The sequence below is a fragment of the Cucurbita maxima genome, unplaced genomic scaffold (assembly GCF_002738345.1).
Source record: "Cucurbita maxima cultivar Rimu unplaced genomic scaffold, Cmax_1.0 Cma_Scf00014, whole genome shotgun sequence".
NCBI classification, from domain to species: Eukaryota; Viridiplantae; Streptophyta; class Magnoliopsida; order Cucurbitales; family Cucurbitaceae; genus Cucurbita; species Cucurbita maxima.
Window position 1 is genome coordinate 3253606 of NW_019272030.1, and position 14078 is coordinate 3267683.

Here is a 14078-nt window from a genome sequence, read left to right on the forward strand (position 1 = left end):
TTAAGACTTTTTATTTACCTTATCTTACATTTATATAATGGTTAATTATGGTTCTAAGATATGAATTAACATTTGTGCTTTTTCTAATTAATTCCTAAGTTTCTTTGCAATTGTATGTAATTTAAGTTGCAGGTAGAATCATTCAAGCTTGACATGATCAATATTGTTTGTGGAGTGATTCGAATCTTTAACAAGTTATTGTTTTTAGATATTTGATCAAGAAGAATCATTCAAGCTAGACATGATTGATCTTGCTTGTGGAGTAATTCAAATCTCAAAACAAGTGTTCTTGCCTTGAGATATTCGATCAAGAATGTAATGCGAATCGCTAACAAATGTTATTGTTTTGAGATATTTGATCAATAAGAATCATTCAAGCATGATCGATTTTGGTTGTGAAGTAATTCAAAACAAGTGTTGTTGCCTTTAGATATTCAATCAAGTTTTTTAGTATCAAATTGTTTTGCTATTTTGGTTGAATTTTTCAGGCATTAATAATTATATTTTGAGCTGATTTTAAGTAAAAATATCTCCAAAATGTATAAATTAATTCAGGATTATTAATTTAAATATATTTTTTTCTCATTTCCCCCGCTTTGACTAAAACTTCCGATTCAAACCATTAACTAAAAATATAATTTTCTATTTCTATATTTTCTAAACCAAAAATATAAATTATTTCCCACCACTAATTCCATCCCCAAGCTTCATATAAAAAAGGAACTAAACGACAAAACAATAACAAGGCAATAAACAGATCTTCAAAATAACTGTATCCTCTCAACCAATTTAACGGATACGATCGATCACCGGCCATGGCGGTTCTCTTCAACAAGTCTCCATCGAGGGCCGCAGTCGCCTCCGCGCTGCTGGTAGGTCTAATTCTGTGCTTCATTCCGACGATCGCCACGGCCGCCGGTGATAACCTACACGGAATGGACTCGTCGGGAAACGATAAAGTGTATTCGGTCGGAATGCCGCTTTATAGGGTCAAAGAATCGTCGGGGGACGATAAAGTGTTTTTCGTCGGAATGCCGCATTATAAGACTAAAGATGAACCCAGTGTTCCAATTTCTGACAACACGTTTGAGCCTTCTTCCATTACACCTGCATCTGCCCCGTCGGCCCCGTCGCCGTCGCCGTCGCAGTCGCCGTCGTCGTACTGACGAGGAAATTCAAAATCGTCGTTTAATGATTTAAATTTTTTTCTTTTTTTAGTTTATTTACAATTACTTCTTGCGTGATTTAATTGTTTTATTTTGCAAAATCTATGATCGTGATTTTGAAAATTGAAATCGTGATGGGGTAGTGTTATGTATGTTGATTTTATAATTTATATGATATGATTGAGAGACGTTGTTGGATGTCAACTTCACAATGGCTCTCTATACTAGAGAGATGTTTCGATGATACTTATAAAATGAATGTTTCCTCCCCTTGAAACTTGAGATCTCAAAGTCCACTTTTCTTGTGGCCCCAACATCCTTACTGGGCACCTAAACTAAAAATATTGTCTACATGTGGCTGATACTATTTGTAATAGTCTGAACCCAGCTCGCATGTGGCTGATACTATTTGTAATAGTCTGAACCCAGCTCGCATGTGGCTGATACTATTTGTAATAGTCTGAACCCATGGTCTGAACCCAGCTCGCATGTGGCTGATACTATTTGTAATAGTCTGAACCCATGGTCTGAACCCAGCTCGCATGTGGCTGATACTATTTGTAATAGTCTGAACCCAGCTCGCATGTGGCTGATACTATTTGTAATAGTCTAAACCCAGCTCGCATGTGGCTGATACTATTTGTAATAGTCTAAACCCAGCTCGCATGTGGCTGATACTATTTGTAATAGTCTAAACCCAGCTCGCATGTGGCTGATACTATTTGTAATAGTCCAAACTCTAATAGTCTAAACCCAGCTCACATGTGTCTCATACTATTTGTAATAACCCACCCTCCACTCCAAAGAGAGGTTTCTATCTCCCACCTCTAAAAGTATAAAATTTAAAATCTTTTAATAAATAAATAAATAATAATTTATATTCAATTTAATATTTATTTTAAAAACTGTGTTTATTAAACAAATTTTTGAATAATGATTTAAAATGAAATTACGGAAAAGAACATATTTGAAAAAAAAAACATTTTAATGTTTTTTAAAGTTTTGATTTTAGATCACAAATTAATTTTTACCAAAAATTGATATTTCATACCATTGAAATCTATCATAAAACATAGACCACTGGTCGCTCATGTGGCGCGCGCCACTCGCAGTCGTAGGCAACAGAACTCGGCGAGGGGGGCTGTTGCGTGGAAATGAGATGAAAATTCTTACTGTCTTCAGAGTTTCTCAAGGAAATATTCGTTCGTTTCAATCTCAGGCTTCTGCTGGTTTCTATTCCTTCTCTCCGATTCAATCTCGACTAGAACGGTCTGTCGTCTTAATCTCACTCTGAATTCTCCGCATTTTAGTTGATTCTTTGGTTAGCTACTTTAAGCGTTGTAAAGGATTTTCATAGGATTAGGACAAATTCCAGTCCCGTTTTCTTTTTTTTTTCCCTCCATTTTCATAGAAATTGACCATGTTTTATTTATTTGTTGATTAGAAAGATGAAATTTACCATTTATTGCTGTTGATAATGATGATCGAGAAGTGAAAATAGCTTACGATTACAGTTCTTCGTTTGGGATTGCATTTGACATTGATGGAGTTGTTCTAAGGGGCCACCGTCCTATTGGAGGATCTAGCAAAGCTTTGAAGAGATTGTATGCGGATTCTACGTCCTCTGGTATCTGTTTATTTAACGAAGTACAATTTTCTTGGTTTATATTCCACACCATCACGAGCACCCTTACACCTTTTAGTGGAAACAATTGAATAACAGTTTATTTCTCTCTTTTATCAACAATCCGCCCATTAGTTGATTGTGGAACGGCTAAACTAGACGAACTGCAAGATTTTTCATCTGCCTGATTTATCTATATTGCTTTGCTTTATTGTTTTCTGGGCATGGTTCTGTAAATTGACTATGTATCTGATATAATTGATGCTCCTATTCTTTAGGTACTTTGAAAGTTCCTTTTCTTTTCTTGACCAATGGTGAGTTTCTCTTCATTTCTTCTTTGTATTCAATACTGAGTGGCCCTTTCTTCATTGTATTCAGTACTGTCTTATAATGGTAAAATTGTTCCTCTACCTATAAAGGAGGCGGTACTCCAGAATCCAGACGTGCCATTGAATTGAGCGAACTTTTAGGAGTGAATGTCTTGCCTTCTCAGGTAGTTATTTGTGTAGAATGTCTTATAGATTTACTAATTTCGTGCGTTTTATTGTACCTCTCATTTTTCAATACCTTTGATGCAGGTCGTACAGGGTCACTCAAGTTTTAGAAGTTTGTTGAATAGGTAACTTAATAGATATTTGAAGTGTTCTTATTCCCCTCAATATCGATACTTTTGAAGTAGACAAGGTTGTACATCAAAATGAAAGAATAAGAACGTTAACTTGCAGGAGATTTCCTCGCATGGATAGTTAGCTTTCTGAAGTGATATAGCCTTTTTCATCCCCCTTCTAAAAAGGAAAATGAAAGACCATTTGAAGGTTGTTTTGAGATTAACATGAAAAAAGATGAGATTGAGGGTAACGGCCTAGATCCACCGCTAGCAGATACTGTCCTCTTTGGGTTTTCCCTTTCAGGCTTCCCCTCAAGACTTTAAAACGCGTCTGCTAGGGGAAGGTTTTCACACCCTTATAAAGAGTGTTTTGTTCTCCTCCCCAACCAATGTGGGACATCACAATCCACCCCCTTCAAGGTCCAGTGTCCTCGCTGGCGCTCTTTCCCTTCTCCAATCGATATGGGACCCCGCAAATCCACCCTTATTTGGGGCCCAGCGTCCTTATTGGCACACCGTCTCGTGTCTACCCCCTTTGGGAAACAACCTCCTCGCTGGCACATAGTTCGGTGTCTGGCTCTGATACCATTTGTAACGCCCCAGATCCACCGCTAGCAGATATTGTCCTCTTTGGGCTTTCCCTTTCGGGCTTCCCCTCAAGGCTTTAAAACGCGTCTGCTAGGGGAAAGGTTTTCACACCCTTATAAAAAGTGTTTTGCTCTCCACCAATGTGGAACTTCACAGTGAGCTTTGGATATTCTCTTAAATTACTGATGCTTTGAAAGAGATACCTTAGGGACTCAGGCCAATAAGTTTCGTGAGCTCTTCCTATATCCACATGCTTTAAACTCACAAATTTTGGATGAACTAAGGTTTTTTTAATGATATTTTGCATCACGTTTCTTATTAACGTTGGTATTTAGCTGATTTCTTTTATCTCAGTTTTGAGAACGAACTTATTATTGCGACCGGGAAAGGGCAGCCAGCTCTTGTTATGTCTGAGTATGGTTTCAAGTAAGCTCTAAGCCATATTTCTTGGTTTAACTTTCGTCCATTTTCATTCAGAGCTTGTTGGATCACGTATGTATGCATTTTTCTATACCTTAACAGAAAAGTTTTCTCCCTTGATGAGTACGCTTCCTTCTTTGAGAATATTGATCCTGTATCCCAATACAAGAACTGGACATCCCAACAAGCTTTTGATTTGACCTGCAACCCCGAGAAGTTGATGAGAAAACAGAGTGTGTTATCAGAAAGAGTGAAGGCAGCTTTTGTTGTTAGTGATCCTGTTGATTGGGGCAGGGATATCCAAGTATTCATTCTCTCCCTTTTATTCTTTGACTTGCTGAGTTGCTGATTGCATATCTTTCAACTCACCAATTGATTTTATCTTCAACAATCTTTTTTCAACCTTTTCGGTTGTCGAAATTGCGAGATTTGAAGGCCAAATTTTAACCAACGCCGATTTGTTTCATTTGTAAATTTGATACTCAGCTTTCCTTTTCCCGTTTGAGTTTCCTTGACCAGGTTTTCCACTAAGGTTCAGATTCAACGCAATTAGATTGAAATCCAACTTTGCATTAAGCCCCTCTTCTTGATGTTGACATCTTGATAATAGGCATTCTTGCAAAAGCTTCAAACTCATTGATGAATGAATTAGGTTCTATGTGATGTTTTAAGATCTGGAGGCCTTCCAGGACAGGAGAATGGGAATCAAGTGCCTTTATATTTTGCTGCAGATGATTTTGAATATCAGGTTAGTTTCAATGATTCTTCAAGCAATGAATTGCTCATGCAAATAACACACTTAAATAGTTTTAGAATAGTTCTGGCGTTTTCTACCAACAAAGGGTCATATAGTTCTTCATTTCAACGTATAGAAGTGGAGATTCGAATCTCTAACATTTTTTCATCGAGAATATATATCTTCCTCATGTTGTCAAGGTCACAACTCTTAGTAGTGTCATGCAATTGTTTGTTATTTCTTTTACTTGCATCTCCATTGCTTTATGGCTGCAACTGCCAGTAAAATTGAGAATGTACCGATTGGGTTTTTCATGCAGGCTGCATTTCCTTTTAAGCGGCTTGGGATAGGCGCCTTTAAAATTGCACTAGAAAGTATATTTAATAGGTAAAGTTCCTATCTTGTGTCAAAATTTCCTCCATTTGATGCTTAATACTCAGAAAACAAGATGTCAACATTTTGGTCCATTTTCCTTTTTGGTTCCTATGTGAGATTATTCTCTCTTTACATTCGACAAACTGTTCTATAATTTTTGCTGGTTTTTCAACAGCATTCAGACAGCAGCTAATCAGAAGCTAATCTTTTGTGTTAGAATTATTACTATTCTAAGCATTCGTTAAAACAGCTTGATCTTGATTCACAGGATTCACCATAGACCTCTCGAGTATGTATCTTACGGGAAACCAAATCCTCTTGTGTTTAAGAATGTTGAAACTGTGTTGAGACAGATTCTCTCATCTCACTGTGATGATCATCTTGTGAACAAAGAAGATATTGAGTTTAATGGTTTTAGAACACTTTATATGATTGGTGACAATCCCGTGGTAGACATCAAAGGTGCACGAGAGGTTCGCATTTTTTATCCTTATAATTTCATCATTTTATCGGCATTGTAATATGTGACATTGGAAAATCAGCTATTACCGTTCAATATCGATTTGTGATTTCAGGCAGGACGACCTTGGTTTTCTATTTTAACAAGGACAGGAGTTTTCAGGGGCGAAGAAAACCATGTCGAGTTTCCAGCTGATCTTGTAAGTAGAAAGTTGATGATATGTAATGAAATTAAGACATTAAGACAATCACTCTCGAGTTTCTACTTCGATTCGTGCAGGTCGTTAATACTGTTGAAGAAGCAGTGGAGTATATTTTGGAGTCCGAATGCATTTCTTAATGCCTTTTGCTCTACCTAGCAATGATCTCTCACTTTTCATCCTAATTCGTTCTGTGGGCATATGCAATATCCGAATTGCAGAATGACATACAAATTTAGCAAGTGCAAAGAAGTCGAGCAATGATCAAAGTGAGTATTTAAACTTTATAATTTTTGTGATAATATGATATTCCATTGCTATTTCACTTTTAATTTTTAAAAGCCACCTTATGGCCAGGACCCCTCTAATCTCTATAGTGGAATTCATCCTAAAGTGCTACTAAGAAGGGACGTGGTTTGCTAATTTGGTATATATTACTCATAATTTCTTTTAGTATTCTTCCATAGATCAATTTAAAGGTGTTAGGAAATTAGTATTTAAGCAGTCTTCTTCCATAGTCTATTTAAAGTCACCTCTTTTTTCATTCTCTTCATACTCAAAAGTTATTAAGATTTCCACAAGCTGGGAAAATAGTTTGCCGGAGAGGCTTTAGACCACAATGCTAGAGAGACTCCTCCAAACATCAATGGTAGGTGACAAATTAAGTTTCCAATACTTACATGTTCTTGGAGAAGATGGCCTCAACAACCCTTTGAGCGATCGGGTGATAACTCTCACGGGCTTCGGAATATATCCTCTTTGCCAAAATCTTATCTTCTTCCATCCCGGAACCTTGTGTAAGAGCGTTGTAGAGTGGGCGGAGGTACTTCATTCTCCCAACTTCCTTCAAAGTTTTCTCGACCTCAACATAACAATCTCGGAACTTTGACGAAATTGCGAGTTGAAGAAATGCAACTTTGATCTCATAATCCTTTGATTCCGAAAGCCTATAACGGGCATCTAGTGCCTGGATCTACACATTCATAGTTCGATAGTTAAGACATCTCAATCATTTCTTAGAAGTCATACGAATAGAGATAATATGATATATATAAACATATTGATCCGAAAAATCCGTACCTGGGAGGCTTCAACAGATTTAGGCAGATTCTCCAAGTAGAGCTCCCATTCTTGCCCTCCCCAATCAGCGGTTTCATCTTCCCTCGGCATTTTACCAAGCTTAAAGTCATTAGCTAGCGACAGGATCTTTGTGTACAAATTAGAAACGGGCTCATAAGCATCTGGAGGGATACCAGTGCCTTCAGTCCACAGTTCCAAATCTATTTCTTTCTCAATTCCAGGGAGGTTTTCTTTCAAGAAATCAAGAAACGTTTCGGTATCAATCGACTTAAATTTAAACGTTTCGATATATTTCTTCAGGAATTCATCAAATTTGGGCCTGCCCACCTGAACATTCAGAGGAGAAATATCAGGACAAATACTAACATTTAAAAAAAAAGTTCGATATCGTTCGAATAAAAAACAATTTAACATACCTGGCGTTCGATACGCCATAGGAACTGAAAACCCTTCTCGTAAGGTATTTGAGAATACACATCATCTGGATCCACGCCCTCTTGATTCGTCTTTAGCTTCGTAAATTCCAGATTATCCTTAAATCTTTCAACATCATCTTTCCATCCGTTCCAACCAATTCCAATATTGAGGGTAGCTGCATCCTCCCCTTGCACAACCTCAACAATTCTCCTTTCTGCATATGTTGTAAAACCCTATGGCCATCCGTGAAGAAAGTAAACTTCCATTAGAAGAAGGAAAGAGGAATAAAAAGGCCTTTATAGTCAAAACAACATGATAGAGTTCTTCTATGTGAGCTTCACGTTGATTGAAGAGGGGAAGGAAGCATTCCTTATAAAGGTGTGTAAACCTCTCTGACAAACCTCTTCCTAGCAGACATGTTTTAAAATCGGATAGCAATACGTAACAGATCAAAACGGATAATATTTGCTAACAGTGGACTTGGGCCATTATATGGGGGAGAGTTGAATCCTTTTACCATAAACGTATATACCCAAAACTAGGATTTTCTGATCAATCCATCCAAAATTATCACAAGAACAAAATTGAGTTTGCTTAATCTCACATAGTTTGACCATATTCTCCCAAATCTTCTTCGCTAAGAAATGGCAAGACAGTGAATAATGCGAGCATCTAACTCTAAATCCCTAAAACCTCAGTTAGGGTACCATGATAATCGAACCAGACACTAAAATCAAAGACAAATCACTTCTTGCTAGAATCTTATCATCAGTGATTAGCACAGAACAGAACAAATCCGAGTTGATTTGGCTAACACTGCAATGAAATTAGCAAACAAAAAAGAAAATGTACAATTCATGGCAGAAGTACGGTACCTCGTTCAACCAAAAATGTTCGTTGTTTTTGTTAGTGATGAGGTTCCCAGTCCAGCTATGAGCAAGCTCATGAGCAACCACATGCGCCCCCGTAGAATCCCCCTTTATCACCGTCGGTGTCAAGAACACCATCTTCGGATTTTCCATCCCACCGTAAGGAAAGCTCGGAGGTAACACTAGCAGATCAAATCGCTCCCAATCGTACGGTCCAAATAACTTCTCACCTTGCCTCATCATCTCCTCTGTCCCTGCAAATTCTCTCGCTGCAGCATCGAGCACCGACGGCACCGATTCCGCATAAACCCTAGTCCTCGGCCCCACTTCCTTGAACGCGATCTCTCCAACGGCAAAAGCGAACAAATACGGCGGAATCGGCTGCTCCATCACAAACTCCTCCACCACTCTCCCTTCTCCGCCCCACAGAAAATCAACCCCTCCGGCCAACATCGAACCCTCACCAACATCCGGCGGGCGACGCTCCACACTCCGCGCGGCCATCACCGCCGATAGTTGACGGGGAATATTCAAACGCGCAGAGTAACACACACGCGCCGCTGGAGTGTCCTGGCAGGGGAAAATCGAACGAGCATGAATAGCCTGACACTGTGTGTAAACAAATGGATGCGTCTTGTTGAAAGTCTGGGGAGGAGTCATCCATTGCAAAGCCGAGCATGAAGGAGCAGTACTGTAAATCACGAGAAAAGAGGACTGACCAGAAAGCGAAACGGAGAGAAGAGAACCTTTGATGGGATCAGGAGGAGAAATCGAGAACGGAATCGGAGCATGGGACTGAGGGTCAAGAACGGAGTGAATGGTAAGAGAACGAGCATCGAGGGAGAGAGGACCAGAGTGCGAAGTCGAGAGAGAAATTAGGGCAGAAGCATGAATGGTGGTGGAAGGAAAATCAAAGAACAGAGAGAGGGAAATGTGAACGGTTAGAGGGTGGGAAGAATCGGTGTAAGAGTGTGGGTCTACGGGCGCCATTGACGAACAAGAAGAACCAAAATGGGTTTTGTCTGTATGAGTTCAGAGAGTGGTGTCGCCGGTTTTTATAAGGACGGCCAATAACCACATGGCTTGGATCATTAGTCGAGGTCTTTGATAAATATTATCCAAATTTCATATAAATAAATAAATTACTCCCCACTATTTTATTATATTATTTAATAGTAATTAATTAATTATCATTAAATTAAATTTTAGTAAATAATTAATTTAATAATTTTTTTTGTCAAAATAAATAAATATTTATTCTTTATAATTAAATAATTTATTATAGTAATTTTGTAAGCAATTGAGTCTATTCATAATAAAATGGAGATGTAATTAGAATTTTATATAAATAAACAATATTTTTTAGTTCTCATAATTAATTTTAATAATTTTATTACACTAGTTAACGATAAATAATTATTTTTGATTTTTTTTTTATTAATAAACATATTGTAAATAGTATAATTTAAAATTTAGGTGTTTGAGTTTATTTAGTAGTTAATATTCGTAATTATTTTTAAGTAAATGATTTTTAACAAAGAACCAATGATAAGCATAAATGATCAACAAAAAAAAACCATGTTTAAAAAATAACAAATAAAAGAAAATAATAATTAACAAATTAATAAAAGTTTCAATTTTAAACACTCAATTATTTGCTTTTTAGTTTAAATATTAATACAATTAACTAGAATAAAGATTAATGGAACTAAAAAATAAAATAAAAGGAAGAATTATGCTTTATTTCATTTATCATTGAGGTTTTCCTTCCTTTACACTTCATTCCATTATGCTAAACAACTAGCATATCGAATCTTTTTGATATTGGAGTGATTTAATGATTTTTAAATTGTACCAATAAAAATGTTTAATGTTTAAAAAAAAAAATCAGACAAATTGGAGACATCAAAATTACTGTGACTATCGATATATTAAATTTAAAATATTTATTTGACATTACTGACATCATTAATCATGTGATATGACCGTTAATGCATGAAAACTAATAATAAACTAATAATAATAATAATTATTATTATTTGTAATAATAGAATAAATTAGAAATTAGTAAATGAATTAGGATCACCCTAGAATGAGAACCACCCTAAAAATAAGATGAATTAAAAATGCGTAAAAGAATATAAAGTTTCTATCTATACCAATAAGGTACACATTTATTTTTGGTTGCTCGATCGTTAAAAACTTCAAAGTTACACGTGCTTTACTTTTAACAATTTTATGTTAGATGACCTGTTAAATTTTTTATGAGATACATTTGAGTGATGACAAAATATACCGGAATTATTTGTGTTAATATGTGGAGATAATTTTCGCTCTTAGTAGTGATAATTAACATGACTGTGCTGTACGAGAATAGCGGGACATAGATTTTGAATCTTGATCTGAATTCTAGGGAAAGGTCAATAAAAATTGAAAATTATTGTCTTTTATTCCATACACTCATTATTATTATTTTGATCAATGGCTTATTAGTCTCAGACTTTTAAATTATAAATTTAATCACTAAATTATTTTTTTTGGCATAAACGTATAATTTAGTCGCTAAATTTGAAATAAATTTGAAATTTTGGAGTTCTAATACTATGAAAATTCAAATGAATGGTTGAATATACCTATAAAAAAAAAAGAATTGTAGTAGTGGGCTTGAGGCTCACGGCCCAAATGACTAAGGTGGAATGGGCTTGAGGCCCAAGTCTCAAATGAATAAGGAGGAATGGGCATGAGGCCCAAGTCTCAAATGACTAAGGAGGAATGGGCTTGAGGCCCAAATCTCAAATGACTAAGAAGGAATGGCCCAGGTTAGCCGAGCGTCAAGGAAACTGCAGCCTCCAACGGAGCCCACGGCTCCCATAATAGCGACGATCACGATTTCATTTTGACCCTCTTTTGCCATGTTTCGCTTTCACCTTCTATTTCTGCTCCCTTTCATGCCCACTTCCCCGTAGTTGATGTTCTTACCCGCCATCACGCAGAGCTCAGGAAAAACTGTCACAGCGTAGCGAAGGCGCGTGGAGTAGACAAAGATGGACGATTATACGAGAGAAATGATGGACTTGAAGACTCTCGTCACTCGGACTCTCGAGAAGAAGGGTGTCCTCGCCAAGATCCGTGTAATTCTTTTGAATTTTCATCGCGTTCTTGAATTTTATGTTGTTCTTTCGTTCAGATTTTGTCCTCTTTCGACATATATTAGATCTTCCACTGTTTTTCTTTCTACTGGATTTCTTGGATTTTTGGTGTTCTTGTGCTGTTGATCGGTCAGGGCTCAGAATGCGGTAGGTTGAAGCTAGGGTTTTGTTTCTTCGTTCAGATTTAGGAAGAATTAGGACGGAGGAGAGTGAATCTCTCTCTCACTCTTTCACTCTCTCTCTCTAGTTTGAAGCTGGTTGGAGTTGGAATGAAATTACTTCGAAATTTGATTCATCCTCCCAAGTTTTCAGCGATATCATATGAATCGATTCAAGGTTTCTGCGCTCTCGGTTGTCTTGGTGGAATCGGACTTTCGTTATTCATGGGCGTTCTGTAGCCCTTGGATATTGGACTGGTTTCTGTCATACGCTTCCATTATTAGTCCTTTCCGTATATTCAAGCAATTTTGTTCTCTTTCTTGAATTCTCACTAACATTTTCCGCTTCAATTGGCCCTTCCATGTAACAAATCATTCACCCGCTCCTTTTTTTCGCCAGGCTGAACTTAGAGCCAGTGTATTCGAGGCAATTGAAGAAGAGGATCGTGTTATTGACAAAGATGAAGGCTTGCCACCTGCATTACTTGGTAGTTGCAATGATCGAGCAAAGCAGCTTCACGCTTCACCTTCAGGTTCGATTTCAAATAATTTTCTCCACTTTCGAACATTATAAAATAAAAAATAATCTATGAAAGTTTGGTTCCCTCAATGAAAATTTTGTTCTTTTTGATCCACGGATTCACCTTATGCAATTTATCTATCCACATTTTGATATCTTAATTGCAGGGGGTCTGCTTACTGCTCTAATTTGTGAATATTTGGATTGGGCTCAGCTAAACCACACTCTAAAAGTTTATCTCCCGGAGTGCAATATGGTAACCTAGCACACTGCCCCTTCATGTCTACCAAGTTCTCCAACACCCAAAAAAATATAACGATACAAAAAGTTACACGAAGTCTAATGTCTTTTAATTCTGCAGCAAAAAGATTCTTGGAAAGCTGAGTTGAAGGAATTTAGTATTAAAAACGGATATGATCTTAACAGAAATGGAGATAGTGGACCGTTGCTCTTGGATGTTCTTGAGGGATTCTTGAAGTTTGAGGTTGGTTGGATCTCATTAATTGGTTCTCTAAACAGTTTAATTTTTGAGATATGCTATCTTTCTTAACACTCCTGCTGTGTCAAGTGTTCTACTGCAAACTACTTATGTGTATATTTTTTGTTTGTAACCGATGTTAGCAAATTAATGCGTTAGAAAGATGTTAGTATTTTTTTTTTTTTTTTTTTCATTTGTACCTTAACCATGGCCTTCAAAATTGATCTTCCTTATCTTTTATTTGTTTTTACTGGCAACTTCTTGACATTTTATTCATTTCTTATAAAAAATCAGAATTTATCTCAAACACGGGGTCCTGGAAGGAGAATAACCACATCAGAATCTGATTCAATGTCCAGTCACGAGTCTCGAAACAGTAGGAGACCTTCTTCATCTGTTGTTGGGGGATTACCTCCGATAGGAAGGTGGTAACACATGCCTGAACTAATAATATAGCTTCATTTTGGTCATCCCTAACTTTGTTGCCTGTTTATGTCAGGTCTGGTGCTGGTTCTCAGGCATCTGGTAAGTCATGTAGCCATTTCTTATTTAATTATCTGCTTCCTCTTCTCTGTTCATGTGATGATCTTAGGTTTTTCAGATAGTAGGAGGGTAGGATCTTCATTGTCTGGTTATCGAAAAGATGAACACAGTTGGCGATACGATGGGAATGACCTTCCCGAGGATGTTATGAGAACCTCAGCCGCATTGGAAAACCTGCAACTGGATCGAAAAGCTAGAAATCTAACCTCGTCTTGGCGGTATGTTTTGACCATGAACAAATAAGAAGCAAGGAGTTACCTTACTAGATTTTTTCAATTATAACTCAGATTAACTTCAAATGGCATTGAACTCTTTATCGTTTTCGTTATCCATTAACTTCTCTACCGTCTGTCGTTTTCGTTGCAGACATGGGGGAGACGGTATCGGTTAGGATGATAGCAGAGGTGAACATATGTAACATCGAAATCGTTGTAGTGTATTTCTTAACCTGTCCACATTAATCCATGGTAGTGTTGACGTTGAAGATTATGTACTTTGCTTTTGTTTGAGCATTTGTTTCTCTTCTCAATTCTTCTTTCAAACTCTCAAGCCCTGCTGTAGTTTTCGATGTATTCGAGTGATATGAGAATGAAAAAAGAGGCATTCGATCTTTGCGAGATCATATGAATAGTGTTTGAAGCATCATACACACAAAAACTTTGAAACTTAAATTTTTGATTCTCATGGAA

The 14078-nt window shown here is 37.0% G+C and overlaps 3 protein-coding genes across 4 annotated transcripts; 2 read left to right on the top strand and 1 right to left on the bottom strand.

Annotated features, from left to right (window-relative positions):
* The first annotated feature begins 2241 nt into the window (after positions 1 to 2241).
* On the top strand, positions 2242 to 6628 carry LOC111489204 (uncharacterized protein YKR070W-like). Of its 2 annotated transcripts, XR_002719334.1 has the most exons (13): positions 2242 to 2435; positions 2681 to 2793; positions 3069 to 3104; positions 3210 to 3283; positions 3369 to 3409; positions 4340 to 4411; positions 4508 to 4709; positions 5058 to 5153; positions 5461 to 5528; positions 5785 to 5989; positions 6092 to 6175; positions 6256 to 6444; positions 6533 to 6628. XR_002719334.1 is itself a non-coding variant. In XM_023137312.1 (12 exons), exons 1-12 carry the CDS (start codon positions 2257 to 2259, stop codon positions 6313 to 6315), a joined length of 1230 nt encoding a protein of 409 aa, XP_022993080.1. In that variant the 5' UTR covers positions 2242 to 2256; the 3' UTR covers positions 6316 to 6622. The 2 variants fall into 2 exon arrangements, 1 of the variants encoding a protein (XP_022993080.1); XM_023137312.1 differs by having other exon boundaries at positions 6256 to 6622.
* A 67-nt stretch (positions 6629 to 6695) lies between these two features.
* On the bottom strand, positions 6696 to 9552 carry LOC111489203 (leukotriene A-4 hydrolase homolog). Its single transcript, XM_023137311.1, has 4 exons — positions 8548 to 9552; positions 7672 to 7905; positions 7256 to 7582; positions 6696 to 7148 (listed from the first exon to the last, which is right to left on the bottom strand). Exons 1-4 carry the CDS (start codon positions 9529 to 9531, stop codon positions 6852 to 6854), a joined length of 1842 nt encoding a protein of 613 aa, XP_022993079.1. The 5' UTR covers positions 9532 to 9552; the 3' UTR covers positions 6696 to 6851.
* A 1876-nt stretch (positions 9553 to 11428) lies between these two features.
* LOC111489320 (protein TONNEAU 1b-like) lies at positions 11429 to 14011 on the top strand. Its single transcript, XM_023137473.1, has 8 exons — positions 11429 to 11672; positions 12249 to 12381; positions 12536 to 12624; positions 12730 to 12852; positions 13141 to 13271; positions 13346 to 13371; positions 13448 to 13607; positions 13756 to 14011. Exons 1-8 carry the CDS (start codon positions 11586 to 11588, stop codon positions 13778 to 13780), a joined length of 774 nt encoding a protein of 257 aa, XP_022993241.1. The 5' UTR covers positions 11429 to 11585; the 3' UTR covers positions 13781 to 14011.
* Positions 14012 to 14078: the final 67 nt, after the last annotated feature.

Excerpts from the sequence above, each read along its gene's own strand:
- LOC111489204 (XM_023137312.1), top strand. The coding sequence starts at position 2,257 with ATGTGGCGCGCGCCACTCGCAGTCGTAGGCAACAGAACTCGGCGAGGG. Across the intron at positions 2,794-3,068 it reads TGCGGATTCTACGTCCTCTG|GTACTTTGAAAGTTCCTTTT; the intron begins GTATCTGTTTAT and ends CCTATTCTTTAG. Across the intron at positions 4,412-4,507 it reads ATGTCTGAGTATGGTTTCAA|AAAAGTTTTCTCCCTTGATG; the intron begins GTAAGCTCTAAG and ends ATACCTTAACAG.
- LOC111489203 (XM_023137311.1), bottom strand. The coding sequence starts at position 9,531 with ATGGCGCCCGTAGACCCACACTCTTACACCGATTCTTCCCACCCTCTA. Across the intron at positions 7,583-7,671 it reads TATGGCGTATCGAACGCCAG|GTGGGCAGGCCCAAATTTGA; the intron begins GTATGTTAAATT and ends CTGAATGTTCAG. Across the intron at positions 7,149-7,255 it reads AATCTGTTGAAGCCTCCCAG|ATCCAGGCACTAGATGCCCG; the intron begins GTACGGATTTTT and ends ATGAATGTGTAG.
- LOC111489320 (XM_023137473.1), top strand. The coding sequence starts at position 11,586 with ATGGACGATTATACGAGAGAAATGATGGACTTGAAGACTCTCGTCACT. Across the intron at positions 13,372-13,447 it reads TGCTGGTTCTCAGGCATCTG|ATAGTAGGAGGGTAGGATCT; the intron begins GTAAGTCATGTA and ends TAGGTTTTTCAG. Across the intron at positions 13,608-13,755 it reads AATCTAACCTCGTCTTGGCG|ACATGGGGGAGACGGTATCG; the intron begins GTATGTTTTGAC and ends TTTTCGTTGCAG.